This window comes from Maniola hyperantus, chromosome 6 (genome assembly GCF_902806685.2).
Source record: "Maniola hyperantus chromosome 6, iAphHyp1.2, whole genome shotgun sequence".
NCBI lineage: Eukaryota > Metazoa > Arthropoda > Insecta > Lepidoptera > Nymphalidae > Maniola > Maniola hyperantus.
Window position 1 is genome coordinate 2,613,218 of NC_048541.1, and position 15,484 is coordinate 2,628,701.

General features: G+C 40.1%; 1 protein-coding gene across 4 annotated transcripts in view; it reads left to right on the top strand.

The window, feature by feature from the left end:
- jing (AE binding protein 2 jing) overlaps window positions 1–15,484 on the top strand; it is a 213,026-nt gene that overhangs the window by 179,898 nt on the left and 17,644 nt on the right. For all 4 annotated transcript variants that reach the window (XM_069499231.1, XM_034969606.2, XM_069499232.1 and 1 more), the window contains exon 2: window positions 12,734–15,458. In XM_069499231.1, coding sequence (XP_069355332.1) covers window positions 12,734–15,458 — 2,725 coding nt within the window. The remainder of the gene's footprint in view (window positions 1–12,733; window positions 15,459–15,484) is intronic.

A 15,484-nucleotide genomic window follows, 5' to 3' on the forward strand; every position in this document is an offset into this window, starting at 1 on the left:
GTTTACTTAAGCGAAGCGGAAATAGCTTGAATTCTTGAAGGTTGATAGTTGATACAATACCTCATGAGGAAAAGCTACCAAACTTTGGAAAGACGTATAATATAGGATGGTAATATGAAGTATCCTTTCGCGTATCATGTTGCGCATATGAATTTATGTCATAGACAAGAACCAAGACCAAGATGTCTCAAAGTTGCATTTAGATTAAACGTAAAGAAAATATTATTAATTTAAGTGTCGCTCGTTCGGGGCTCGGAAATGGAGCGTGCGCGGGCGAGATTGGTTTTAAATCGCGTTATGCGCTCGGTGCACTGCGGAGATGCATTCAACTCCGCCGACACCTCGTCCGAGACCGGCAGTCGACCCAGACACCACTGCGAACGCCTAATTGAAAATATCCCCGGCTAATTCCGTCGCATTTTGACACCAATTTAACCCAAAAGTTAAGCAAGTGGCAATGATCCAGAAATCAGTAAAGAATCTCTGATTTATAGCAAATTGTTTTCATTGCAACAACGAGTGTATTTCTATCCACAAAGATGTTTAAATGTAAATAGCAACTCTTGTTACGACGCAATAAAGTGCAATTTAGCTCACACAGTGCTGCGGCCTAAAATTAAATATACACTTCTCTTTGTATCGCGTAAACCCTTGTCTCTTATGTCTCTCCCTCTCCCGAATAAGAGATATTTCTCGGGTCACAATGTAGAGGCGATATACAGCGTCTATCAACTACGGTGCGTTGAAAGCTGGTTAGACAAATTATTCAAATATGGAACCAATTCAAAAATCCGCTGGTTCTTTGGAACGTCGAGAGCTATTATTCGCGTCCAGACTTCAGAAGACAATAGATCTTCAGTTTGAGTATGTGACCAGCATCTGAACAACGTGACCAAGTGAGCCCAGCCTACCTCTAGCTTAGGCGCCACTATTCTCCAAGAAAGATTTCACGCTTCATCATGTGATAAAAGCTCATGTTACAAACAATAGCTGTGTGCAGTCTGCAGAGCAGGTCGGCGCCGACTCTCGGGCAGGAACTCACGCAGCCACCACGCACGTCGCATTCCCAATTCCGACAGTTCTCCTCCGGCGACGAGGATGCGAACGTGTCATTGCATTGTATTCTAATCGCAAGGGACGCCATTATAAAACACACGTCCTCAACGCGCGGCAGGTCATGCGGACGGCTGCTGTGTGAATGAACTCCCAATGACGAAAGGTGCTTTGGTTAGGAATAGTGGGTGTTGCGCAGATGCCAATTTTTAACGACTTCCAAAAAGGAGGTGGTTCTCAACAGTGATTTTTTTGAGGTTTCTGGACCGAATTGATTTTTTTTAATCAACAGAAGAAGCTTCCGTAGAGGTCATATAAAAATTTCTGGATCCAACTCCTTAATGCTTAATGCTGCAGGGTTACTGCCCGCCTAATTTATTGTGGAACAGGAAATGTTCATAGTGAATTAATCATAGTTAAGTCGTGACCACAACCCGTCCAATTGGGTTGAAATATCGACAAATAAAAACATCAAATTCCTACAGTAGGTATTTCCTTGAAAAAATGAAATTATTCGTTGTGTCTTAAATATGAAATGGCACTTTATTTACAACTAGCTTATGCTCGCGACTTACCCTCAAAAATCTATCGGATCTATCGGATGTCTAGGTACGTCATTATAGCAATCTGCATGCCTAGGGCCATCCGCCCAGTAGTTTGAGCTGTGTTAAATCAGTCAGATTTTTCTATGATTTACAGTAGGAAACTAAATATATTTTCCGTTCAACAATCAAAAATTTGTTTTTGAAAATATAAACCTTATTTAAGACGAATTGTTATAATATGTAGTATATATTTAAAATCTTTTGTACTTCTGAAACGTTCAGCTTCAAGCTCTTCATACATCTCATCAATTGTAACAATGCAGAAACCCCTTAACGATTCAAAATCAAACTCGCTTATCGAGTGACGGCGAAGCGAAATCCAGTTAGGCTAACGTAGTTTCAAAACCAGTCCCCGTCGGATATCGGCGGCTGGGAACAAAGCGGTTCGTCTATTTCCTGGCCAGACGCGAACGGAAGAGCGGTTCCTGCAGTTGCAACGTCTTCAGTTTGCCAATCGTCTACGCTTTCATTGTTTTTACCTTACGAAATTATATTGATATACAGTCAAAATATGTTATAACAGCATTTAGCGATTATTAGGTCGCAAAATTCGCTAAGTAGTTGTTAAATCTTAATAGCCGGGGTATATATTTTGGTCATTATAACCAATATGGCATTATAGATGGTGTTGTTTTAAACGGTTATGACTGTATTACTAACATTTTGTGCCTTTATGACTTCGGCTTGAGTCACTTTTCCTCTGTGCTTCTATGTACTTACTACGCACTAGTATATACAAATAATAATAATAAATAGCATTCCGTGCAATAGTTATTGTTCTATGCGCTGTAAATGAATATTATGATTGTAATCTGTCTAGTTAGAAGCAAAAACGAACTGCATTGCAATTTTTAGGGTTCCGTAGGTACCTAAAAAAAAACCGGCCAAGTGCGAGTCAGGCTCGCGCAATGAGGGTTCCGTACTACAGTCGTATTTTTTCGACATTTTGCACGATAATTCAAAACCTATGATGCATAAAAATAAATAAAAATCTGTTTTAGAATGCACAGGTGAAGACCTTTCATATGATACCCCACTTGATATAGTTATTACTTCGAAAATTGAAAATACTAATTATTAGTTCATGATCACAATTTAATTTTTTTTGTGTGATCTAACCCTAAATTCACGGTTTTCAGAATGTCAGCTATAAGATCTACCTACCTGCCAAATTTCATGATTCTAGGTCAACGGGAAGTACCCTGTAGGTTTCTTGACAGACAGACAGACAACAAAGTGATCCTATAAGGGTTCCGTTTTTCCTTTTGAGGTACGGAACCCTAAAAAGGAACCCTTATGGGATCACTTTGTTGGCAATTGTGTTCCTGAATATTTTGGTAATTTCATGACATTGATTAGATCAACAGGATAAATTGTATAAAGTTCCTGTATTTTTGGAAAATACTTATGTACCTACTGTTAAAATTAAAGAGGATAAAGAAGTACCTACAATTCAGTAGACGGAAAATGTTTCGCGCGCTGAAATTGCAATAAACCATTCAAAATTCAAATTTACATTTTGTCGGCGCTGATTGGATTGCAGCTGAATTTTGCACCGGGGCGACCGTAGCTTGCACCTAGGAAGTGACATTTTGAAATTTCCGCAGCCGAGGACATGTTTGCGATCCGTGCTTAGACCGGCTAAACTATCGGTTTAACGGCCACGTCGCCATTTGAGCAGGAAATAGAGTTTCAGCAAGGTGCCTGCATCTAGCGAGATTAGGTTTTTAACACCTGTTCCTACTGTTTTTCTTGCTTGAGGCAACGCTTATCAACGATAACACTTAGTTACTTTCCCCCATACAACAAAAGACATCTTTTTATTTCGCCGGAAATCCCTTTATGATGTTAGCTAAGAGCAATTTTAAAAGAAACTTCGCATAAAATTCAATCGAACGGGCGTTTGGTAGAGCGTCACGCGGGGTGCGCCTACTAACCTATTTTTTTCCTCTCCGTAATCGCAACCGTACTCCGACGGCATAAGAGTGGGAATAAAAATTTAGCGTCACAAAGAAACTTGCAACTCGGCGTAATGAAGTGTAAGGCAGTCGCCTTGGCACGGGAGAGCTGCGTTACTCAATCCCATGAATATAAAGCGTATAAAATGGTATAAATAAATAGCAGATGCGCGAAAAACTCACCCCGCCGATAACCGTCAGACACTTAGCATAATAATCGCGGGGTGGTCCGGGGGAGGCTCGCACAGTGAGAAGGGGGAGGTCGCCTCCCTCGCCCTGACACGATTCTCACGCGAGGCGACTTCCTTTCAGGCTAATGAATGGGCACCGACATAAATGTTACGTCGGTGACATAACGTTACGATTCCGTCGTGTATTGAATGTTAGTCCTTGTTGTTGTTTTGATTTGTGTCGACGAAGAATTTCGAGTTGCGTCTGAACCTTGAAGCAAGCTTGGAGCGCTTACTTTAACTTTAAGATTAGCTGTGTTGTTGTCAGTGAAGCTGTTTTGTTTCGTTATTTTCCAGATTTTATAAATTTGCCCTTGATGGTTCAGTCGCTACAATCTACAGGATACAATACCACACAATACTTAAGAGTGGTGGTATTAGTTTGGTTCTCAAGAATTTACATACATATACTTAACTTCGTGTAACTAAACAGTAATTTTTACGGAAATCTGGGACACCACAGACATAGACAATAGTTTCTAGAACTTGTCCACAAAATTACATCGAGTTCGATTGATTAACAGTCAAAAACAAACTACGTGTGTATGGAGCGAATGACGGAGAGATCACCGTTAATGTAAATTTTATTTGCTGCAAAGATTCTTCACACATTCTCCTATGCTATTTGTTCTTTGAAACCATCCTTCTTCTTTGTCTTTGCAGACTGATCGTGGTCGTCATTTCAGCTGTAGCTCGCTCGAAACTCAACAGTTCTCCTGAAGCCTGACGGTTGCCTTTGTGCACTCGTGAGATTTCTATCATGGCTTGTAATAGAAACCGCTACGGAAAACGACGCGAAAATTTGCCATTCTTTTTTGTCATAGCTTTCGGTTTTTTTCATGAAAGTGTTAAGTAAGCAGGTTTATACATATTGCCAATTTTCTACACTAATCTAAGTCGGAAAGTCTTACGACCTTATCTGGCTCGAAAAGTCTTATGACCGGACGGTCTCCACAAATCCCTATCTTATGACTCTTTTGGCTTGTTATCTTTTTTTTTTTTTTTTTTTTTTTTTTTTTTAATACAATAAAACTTAAAGCTAGCCTTATCTAATTACTATATAAATCATGACCGCGTGGAATGGTGCCAAGAATACTGGCTGCATTTCCGCGCTGAACAGCCAGGCTGATCCGCTGCGCAAAAAATGAGCCAGCCCTTCTGTCACCAGTTGAGGCTATTAATCGCGGTGAAATGTCTCGTAAAAAATTTTTAGCACTAAGACTCCATGGCCCCAGGGTCTCCACGGCAAACGGCACAAAAATGTAACTCTCTATAAGAGAGGCATACTTGCGCCGCTTGCCGTTTTCAGCTGTTTCTGCTGCGGCTCCCGGTCTTGATGCTGTGTTATCTTGTGTTGGGACAAGGTTGGGATGCGTAATTTCAAAAATAATGTTTTTTTCTTTTCTTTTCTTTTCTAATGGCGGACATTTTTCGACCCTCTCGGAAATTGGAATCTTTGTTACATTTGTCAACTACTGTGGTTAATTTGCAGCCTTTTATTTGGGAAGTCGGAGGTTCGATTCCGGGCCCTTTTGAGCGGGATCGATTTTTAGGCGTTATGTGCGTTTTTGCGTGCGAAGACAGACAGACAGACTGATCCTATAAGGGTTCCGTTTTTCCTTTTGAGGTACGGAACCCTAAAAAAGTAAGTCTTTGTCACGGGTTGCTATTCTTCACACAAAATAAGTCACAGACCAAATTGTCTCTTGCTATTTTTCGTCTGCAACCTTATCCAATAAATATTTACATGGTACACTATGGTCAAAACCCTTCTCACTCTGAGAGGAGACCCGTTCTCTGTACTGAGCCGGCGATAGGTCATGATGATGATGATTATCTTCAGAAATTAATTTATAAATGTTGCGTTGAAAATCTGCAATAGTAAGTATCAATATGATAATAGTAGCCGTCCCACGGTCCGCAGTCCGCACAGTGGGGCGCGGGTAGCGCCGCGGGACTTCTGCTGCCCGTGTAGAGGGACATTACTTATGGTTTCTCCGGGATTGTCCTGATTTTTTAATCAGATATTTTAATGGACATCAGCCCAGATTTAAGAATTTTATTTGTGCATGAGAATACAGTTCAATTAAAAATTCTATATTCAAAAGACAGCTAATTAAAAATGGATAAAAATATTTTTGTTTAAAAAATGGTATGCTAATCATATTTAAAATCGCGCAGGCGGTGCAAGGATGTTAATGAATAATCTCAGTGATGAAATTATTTTCTTCTTCCTTTATCTTTTTGCCTTACAATTCCTTTTAGGTATAAGTTCACATACGAAAACAGCATTATATTGCAGGGATGACGGCAACACATTATTACTGTTTAGAAACACAACACATCAAATTAACTGTTAGAAAAACTAACAGTAATAAAAGCCACTCTATTATAAAAATAACACAATTACTCAAAGTCTCAAATCGCATATGGGGTGGGGTGCCCATTCTGACAAAACCCCAAGCTAAATTTGACAGGGATTGGATTCCCCGGGCGCCCGACACGATGATCAATTTCCAGCTCGAAACTCGAAATAATATTCCATTCTGCGACCCCAACAGTTGTGGCTTTGTTTTAATTGGATGCCTTTTCATACTTTTTGTTTAAGATTTGTGTTTTTGCGGCGGATACACTGGTTATACGTGTAAACCGATAAGTTGTATTTGTTTCTTACTTACTTACTTATTTTTTTCAATGCTACATTTTTTAATAGGTATTACTACAAAGCTAAACCTAGATTAGCAACAGGGTTTTACATTTTTTAAAGATCGTTAGTTTTATTATTATTGCACGGGAATAGATGCGCAAATGTAGCAATAGGAGTATCTTCTTTGGGCTGGTGTTATGCCGGTATCTCAGGAAGTTCAATCCTTATACTATTTCTCTAGTTGTTCGTTGTAAGAGCTTTGGCGCAACGTATAGTACCTTCTAGTTCTAGTACTAGTATGTAGAAATCGTTAACAATCTTTTTTGGATGTAGGTTGTAAGTAACTAAGTAGTACATCATTTCTCCAAAAGTTTTTTTGCCACTGGGCCACTCTTGTATAATCACTTGCCAAATATATAATTGAGACGCGAGAACTTCCTTTATTTAAGATAAAATTGAAAAAACTATTGTTAGAAAAGACATATTACTCGATTAATGATTACCTTGTAGAGAAATTTTAGTTTTATTTTAATTTTTGACATTTGTAACATTATCATTTAAATTTGTATTTTTTTGTGACTAAGTATTTAATTTGACTAATCAAAACTATGTACACGTTGTTCGGTATATCATAAGTCATAACATATTGCATGCTAATAGGCAGAATTTGGCTGTACCTTTTTGTTTTGTAATATCTGCACTGTTTACCCATATTCGCAATAAAGAAATTTGAATTTGAATTTGAATTTGAGTATAAATATGTAGGTACAAAAGGGGGCCATCTTTATTGTGATTTCTGCACCCTTGGTCTAGGCGGAATAAATAATCAAAGGACGCCATCAGTACAGGACATGTGCGCGTGACGTATCATTTGCGCTTTTGTACGCCCACTCATTATCGGCCGACGCGAACGGGCGGCGGCGGCCCGTAACCGAGGGGCGTTTGATGCATCTGATGTGCTTGGAGCTTTGAGATCCTCGTAAAAACTATGTTTTATTGTGTGCTGTAGATTGAGATTCGCTGAGACAGGATTTTGGCAAAGAAGATCGATGCAGAATTGAAAATTAGGCTGTGTTGTAACAAAGTTGACAAACATTGCGCTCTTGTTTCTTAAAATAATGACACCTAAGGTTGACAACGGTTTTACGGTGTCGAAAAATTGAAAAAAACCAAAATCTTCACTTTCACTATTGCAGTAGACAACGTTTCAGAAACGTCATTCCACGCAATATAGCAGCTGCTATGACGTGACAGCATCGCTATATGCATAGATACATAGGTTTAAAGAACAAAAACTAAGCGAATTTATAAAATTTAAATCTACAGCGTCTACACTAGAGTGTTAGGGGTTCCAAAAGCTTGTAGTAAAGTATGTGAAATTGTAGACTTACATTATGTATTTACCCAGATACGGTACTTTTCTCTATTAATCTAGTAATATGGAGTTCCTAGTCATTAATTTATATCTTAGTGGTATTGGGAAATCCTATAGAGGAAAACGGTAGACAAACCGTGCGACTGACTACGTAATTCAATTGTGTTGATATTCCAAGTAAAACTGCATAGATTTTCCGATAATTGGCGTGACGCTCGGGCGCTACGTGTATTACGTTACGGAGTTTCCAATAGTAACGGAGTGTTTTAATTACGTCAGCTTACTGGCGTTGTTATCACGTTGGTTTGCTACGTTGTTGTGCTACTGCAATTGTATGAATGAAATGCTCGCGCATTTAATTTAAGCTAAATGGTGATGCGAATTTTTTTCGCGTAAATATTTTTAAAAAATCCAGCTTTTTGATTTTGCGTGATGAAAATCATATGTCCATCTCTGGTAAACAAGCTATCTCTGTGCTTTTCGTTAAATTTTAGCTCAGGCACAAGATCGTGTTCTCTATGTAAACCATTGCTTTAAACCTAGACTATCAGTTGAAAATATGATTTGGAACGATGCGACGATCTAATTAAGTATGTAGGATCATGTCTTTGTTTAAGTAATATTGTGAAAACGTAATTTATGACCTCAATTTTTATTTATACAAAAGGGGAAATTTTCATGGATACTTAGAGATACTGGATAATGCTGGACTTGTACCGATGAAAGTTTGACTCGTACCGGCTAAAATCTCTTCTGTCTCCATGTTGGCTGTGTATCCGCCTTTCAGCCTAAACAAGGAAACATTGTCGTCTATCTTGTTTTTTGTTTTCGTCTTTTCTGTTCTTCCAAGGTAATTTTTCCCCAACATCTTTGATATCTTCATCTTTGATTATCTGATTCTGTGCACTAAATTATCGACACATTTTATCCCCTATTATCGAGACAAGTCCTTTCTCATGGCTCACTTATGGCTTCTTGTCGCGTGCTGACTTCATGTAACGTTAATTGTAACAGTAATGACTTGGAGGCCCCATTTCACTAGTTGGCAGTCACGACAGGCAGGCAGGTTGTGTGGTCTACGAGTGTTAATTTGTCATCTGATAACATCTCGCCGTGTGGCGCGCCCTTCTCATTGTTTACGATTTACGTAACTTTGCGGGTTAACTCTACTTCTATAAGTTCTTTATTTTGTACAAGTTGACCCGCCCCGTTTATGCTTGGGAGGAATTACTAAAAATCCTTCATAGTTGGCACCTATGTCATAGAAAAAAACCTGTCATGATATCTATAACACCAAAATCTTAAGTTTTTAAACCCAGGTGTTTTAGATGTACGTTGATATGCAAAACCGCTTTTGTATTTTAAGAAATGCCCAATTACCTTCTTACTTTATGCTCTAAACACGTATTGTCGTTTATCTTAAATTAGGCAGTTCGAGGGTTCTTTCAGCCTAAATAAGAAGGTAAAGTTACACATGTAGTGTAGTTACATATATGTATAAATATGTGTAAATTGTAATTTTAGTTGGCTAGTTTCAAGTGGATCTTTTCTCTGAAGTTTAACCTTTACCAACAATAAGAAGAACGAAAGTTATTTATGTTGTAACTGAGTAAAGTAAATACATGTTCACAATGAATACTTTCGTTGAATGTAAATGCGAAAGACAGCGATGTATCGGGTCTGCCAAGATTACAATGTAGCATTGGCGCGGGGTCGTTGGCCGAAATCGGCGCCCGCGCGACCTTGCAGCGCGTCTCACCTACATACGGCCACTTTTGCTTTCCGCTCGCAAAAAATACGCTCAGATACCTAGTGAGTGATACGCACAGCTTCGAGACTCGAGTACTATATCTACAGATGCCGATTAAGCTCTTAATAGTACGCGTCCATTCATATCGCTTGTAAATGTAACCGACTTAACTGTACCTAGTTTCCTAGGTCAGGGTTTCTTCCCTGTCTTTTTATCTTTACTGGATTCTATTTTTCACAAAGCATTCTTGTATTTACGTATATACTTTTTACCCCACCTTCATGATATGACCACTTATGATTTCCGCTCGCAAAAACGCTCAGATATAGTTCAGCTAAACAGTCGCGTCTGATCTACGGTGCAAGTGCGACCTTGCGCAGATATTGTTGCATGCGCTCGTGTACTGTGTATGAATGTAGCACTCACACTAATGCAGATGGTGAACGCGGGGTGCCGCGTGGTGGTGCGCGCGGGCTGGTGTGTTCCGCTCCATCGCGTCGCGCGCCTGACGCCTAAAAAATGCTATTGCGATGCGTCTTGCGGTTAACTTCAAGAACGGCTGTTTAATTGGCACGGACTATACCTATTGCACGCATTACTTCGAATACTGTATCTACAGATACCGATGTCTATTCATATCACTTGTAACAGATTTAACTATAACTTTAGTTTCCTACTTCCTTCTTTATTTTTGTTCACAAAGTATTTTTTATATTTATGTCAGTACGCTATATTACTTACAATGTTAAAATTATCGATACTATGCTACTTGAGTACAGTCAAAATAAATGTAAAGGGTTGGACTTAAAATAAGAAATTATAGGTAAACTTTTTGTTTCGGGACTATCCCAGAAATCTCGGATACAGGGTGAACGTACTTACCTACTTAAAAAATAGCTAATGTAAAGCTGGCTCCGTTGAACTTCACCTCTGCCTAGGTATAGTGAGCGACACGTTGAGATGGCAATCGGGGTATGAAACGGGGGGACGCGCCGCACACCTGCACGTTACCCGCGCTATCCCACACCGGGTTATTTTGTTTTCGTGTTTTTATTATTCACTCTCTCTCAATCCCTCTCTTTATTATAATCACAATTATTCGTTAATTACGGAATAATTAAAAAGGAATAAATGACAAGTTTTATGACAAAGCTTAACATCTGAGTTATGAACTTCAATCGGATTAACGACCTTTGATTTGACATTTAATTAAGATCCCCTTTTAAAATTTTGTACGTGCTTTTAAAAATGAGACTTAAAAAATTGGGTCAATTAGAGACAAAGCTTGTCTTAAGAAGTGTTGGAAGGGGAGTGTAAGATCTTATAGTTACTATGCATTTCAATTGAGAAGACCATTGGCAAGGTACTTCGTCAACACTATCAACGAAAACTGATTTAAATTTTACTGTTGTTTTATTAAAAACAAACAACCATTATTCGGGAACTAAGTACCTATATCTAAATACAATAAAAGGAAAAGGTGACTGTCTGACTGACTGACTGATCTATCAACGCACAGCTCAAACTACTGGACGGATCGGGCTGAAATTTGGCATGCAGATGGCTATTATGACGTAGGCGCTAAGAAAGGATTTTCGAAAATTCAACCCCTAAGAGGGTAAACTACGGGTTTGAAATTTGTGTAGTGAAATAAGTAAAATAAAAAAAAATAAGTAAAAAAAGTATGTAATAGGTAATAAGTAGATATAAATAATTTAAGTTAACTTAGCTATCGCATTAGGTTAGCCTGTAATGATAGTTTTAAGTTGTAAAATAAATAAATAAAAAATAAATAAAAATATGGTAGTGCCCTTCTTCGTTGAAACGCATAGTGTGTGCGCGTAGCTTAGCGATAAGCGAAGGGCGAGAAACGAGGGTGCACCCTTGGAAGCTCGCCAACGCCCCAGTGCCACCCGCACATAGAAACACATTGTTCAACCACCTTTCCACCAAAAATAAACCTTATTACAATAGACATTGGATACATTATACAAACGCATCGGAATTTCGTTATTAGAAATATTTTACCTGGATTATTTATCCAACAAAAGATCCCAAAATGAGTTAACCAAATGATTGCTCTCAGGATAAACATTTCTTGTGTGTTTACCTGTACAAATTAAATAATATAGGTAGCTTCTACTCATCACATTGAGCTTACAGTCAACAAGCTCTACTTATGTACCTATGTAGGTTCTATGAATGATATCCATCGCTTGGGGCATGTTATTTAAAAATTGATGATGCCCGCGACTTCGTCCACGCGGATTTAGGTTTTTTAAAAAGCCCGTGGGAACTCTTTAATTTTCCGGGATAAAAAGCCTATGTCCTTCCCCGGGATGTAAGCTAACCCTGTTCCAAATTTCATCAGAATCGGTTAAACTGCTGGGCCATGAAAAGCTAGCAGACAGACAGACAGACACACTTTCGCATTTATAATATTAGTGTGGATTAGTATGGATAATGATTACCATATTCCTTTTCTTCTTTCTTTTCACGAAGCTAGTGCAAAGAGTAAGGTAGATAGTAGGTACGACCATACAACTATAAATCAGCTTAACTTACTTACGAGTTACGCCAACAGTCCAATAAATGAGATTTGAACATACAAAAATTTGGCCCCACCTTGTACGGTCAAGATTGTACTTTATTTAAAATGAGTCATATAACGATATTGTGTAATTCAATGGTTCTAAAATAAAGGTAAAATTCCTCCATTTGTCATAGAACATTATTATAGAAATTGAGTTAATGTCACATCCGAAATATGTTGTTATGCGCATCGGAGTTGGGCCGGTCGTGGGTCGGTCAGTGCAGCGAGTCGGCGACGCGTCTCGTTGCGTCACTGCACTGGACCGGCACTCGCTGCAGGGCAATGCACCTTGCGTCGCGCCCGCCCGACCACTACCACATGCCGTCTCGCTCCCTCGCCCGCTCGCTCTATCCTCGCGTGTGATCGATTACGAGCAATCAACAGCTGATCGACATAAAACTAGAAACGTTATCCAATACCCCCCCCGGACGAGTTATTCGAACATAAGCACGTGAACACAATATGAATAGCAGATTGTATTATGAAACAGAAGCTAATGTTTGTTTTTGTCTTGTTTTCCAGTGGCGTGGCCGTGCTGAGTCCGACGGAGAGCAGCGGTTGCAGCGGTAGCGACATCACCGAGCCGCGCTCGCCGCAGAGCCCCGAGTCGGGCTGCAGCACGAGCGAGGAAGGCGCGGGCGCGCGCATGCCGCCGTGGGCGAGCGAGCCGGCGCCGCCGGGCCCGCGACCGCGCCTCGCGGCTCAACCCGCGCCGCTCCGCCGCTCCAACCTGACCATTCACCGCCGCATTACGGAGTACTTTAGCCATAAGATGAAGCCGCAGAACGGGCTCAAGCGCGACTCCAATGCGGTAACTAGCAACGGTGACACCAAGAAAAAGTGCCTACCCAAAAATGGCGTTACGCACGACCTCGAAAAGTATATCTCGTACTTATCGCAAACTCTCAGTCCGAAAGTCCTACTCGATGTCGAAAAGCAAGCCGACAGGAGGAAACCCCCGATCACCCAAACGACACCGGTCACTGCAAACACATCTAAATCTGAGTTGACTAAAACATCATCGGTTACTCCTATCAATGGAATAAAAGAAAGCAGTAAAGTTAAGCGTAATAAGGGGGCGCATACTATGAACGGTTTTATGGAGATCCGACACGGGATTGAATCTTTCAATAAAGAAAAAGAGAAGCACATGGGATATTTAAATGGTTTCAACGACAATAGAAAACATAACTCAAAAATGGGTCAGGCCCCATCCGCCAGCGTAACGGCAAACTTAAATAAATCTAAGGTTCCAATACCAGCGTCAAGCGAATTGGTTGGAATTCGTCTCGCACCTGCAGTATCCATCAGTCTATCACCAAAAAAACAATCGCCTGTGAAACCAGACTCGACAAAATTGAATGGTATTGTCAGCTCAACCACCAAGCTAGATAGCAGAATGAATGGCGTCACGTGTGGTTCCAATAATTTCAATCTAATAAATAAACAACCGTCGACTAAAAAGGAGCCTGTCAAAAAGAACGCACAGCCATCTAAAAGGACGAACCGTAAATCTTCAGCTTGTATTGCAAATAGTAAAAATTTATCTTGGTCTAAAGCTAATAATCTGAAACAGGTGCAACTCCAGAAACAAAATTGTACAAACCTAATACAAAATATACCGATGAGTACTCCTGGCGAAGCGAGTCCTGCGCCAAAAATGAATATGCCTAATGGTGTACGGCAAGTCTCTATGACTGTTAACGGAAATCTTGGGAATATGAATGTACCTGTAGCAAATTTGCAAAATTGTCACCAGATCAATATTCCTTCACATCACATTCAACAGTCACAGCCTTGTAACGGATCGGTGACCCCCAATAATTTAGCTTCCTTCGTCGTTCCTCCTAACGTTATGCTCACTACGTTACGAATACCTCAGAACGGTTTGCCCGCACAAACATTAAACCAGCAAGGTAATATTGCCGCATTTAATCGATCGAATGTCAACGTATCGAGCCCGACCAAGTTAAATGGTCAATTTGTTTTTCCATTGATGCAAAATATCAATGGAACTGTAGTACAAATACCGAATTTAATGGCGAAAATGCCGAATTTCGTACTTCCTCAATCGCAGCAGATCGGTGCACAGAGGCAAGACCATCTACAGAACCAACAGGCTGCACAATTTCTCATCAATGGTACCTTGTTAAAACTAGCGAATACGGTGCAACCTACGTATCCAACCGCTAACAAACCCGGCCCTGTCACTAGTCAGTCACTACCGATGATGAACAAAAATATTCCAGGAATGCAGGCTGTCGGAATGACAGTTCAGCCAAAGCCCAATTACACGGTGAATTTTAGTCATCCTGTTTTAGTACAACAACCAGGATTTATAGTGACTTCTGTGCCAAATATAAATGTTAAGGAGACCTGGAGCTACACGAGCACCGGCTCCACGCCGTCTTCGCAAATCACGTGCTCAAACCCTGTCGTCCACCACCCACCTCCTATCGTTGCGAACTTTACTAATCAAATGCTCCGCACAAGCAGTATACCCATAGCTCCAGTAAAACCACCAGACAACCCGATCCAGGGAACGGACCCGCCTAGTAGTACTGTTAAGGAATCTGATTTAAGTGAAGTGAGAAACTTTAAGTGTGATATTCCATGGCTGTCTAAAACTGTTAATAATAATATTGTTCCATTAGACTCTAACAAATTCTCATCGAGGCCTTTTGCACAAGTTAGTAGCTGTTCAGATAAACTTGAAGAGTTGGCGTTAGGAAACGCGGAAAAGAAAAACATAGAGGACGAGGAAGTAAGAGATGAGGTTAAAGTAGACAGTACGTGTGAAGATTTGAGGAAAGTCGCGGAAGAAGTCACAAGGAGGGAAGATACAATCTTTACACAAATTACCGTTTTGAAAGATGTTACGTCAAACGTTCAAAGTACTGTGATAGAAGCTAATTTTTGTAGTGCTACCACGGAGTCGTCAGAGTCTGGCATAGGAACGGATAAATCTATCGATTCACCGAGTGACTCGCAAGCTAGCAAGGAATGTGACGAAGACTCCATATTATCTTCTCTTAGTATAAGCGTGAGTTCAGTCGAAACGCAAAGTAGCCAGAAAAGCCCAATCCTTAAGCAGCCCAAAATATTGCGTTTTCCACCAAGAAACCTTACTAAGCCTGAAAGCGATCGAAGGACGCCCAGTACAGATGCGACCAGTGTCACAATCTGTTTTTGGGAGAATTGTAAACGAGAGCTCGAGAGTGATACAGACCTTTTGGAGCATTTACAGGTAACTATCATTCTAAATGAAACATT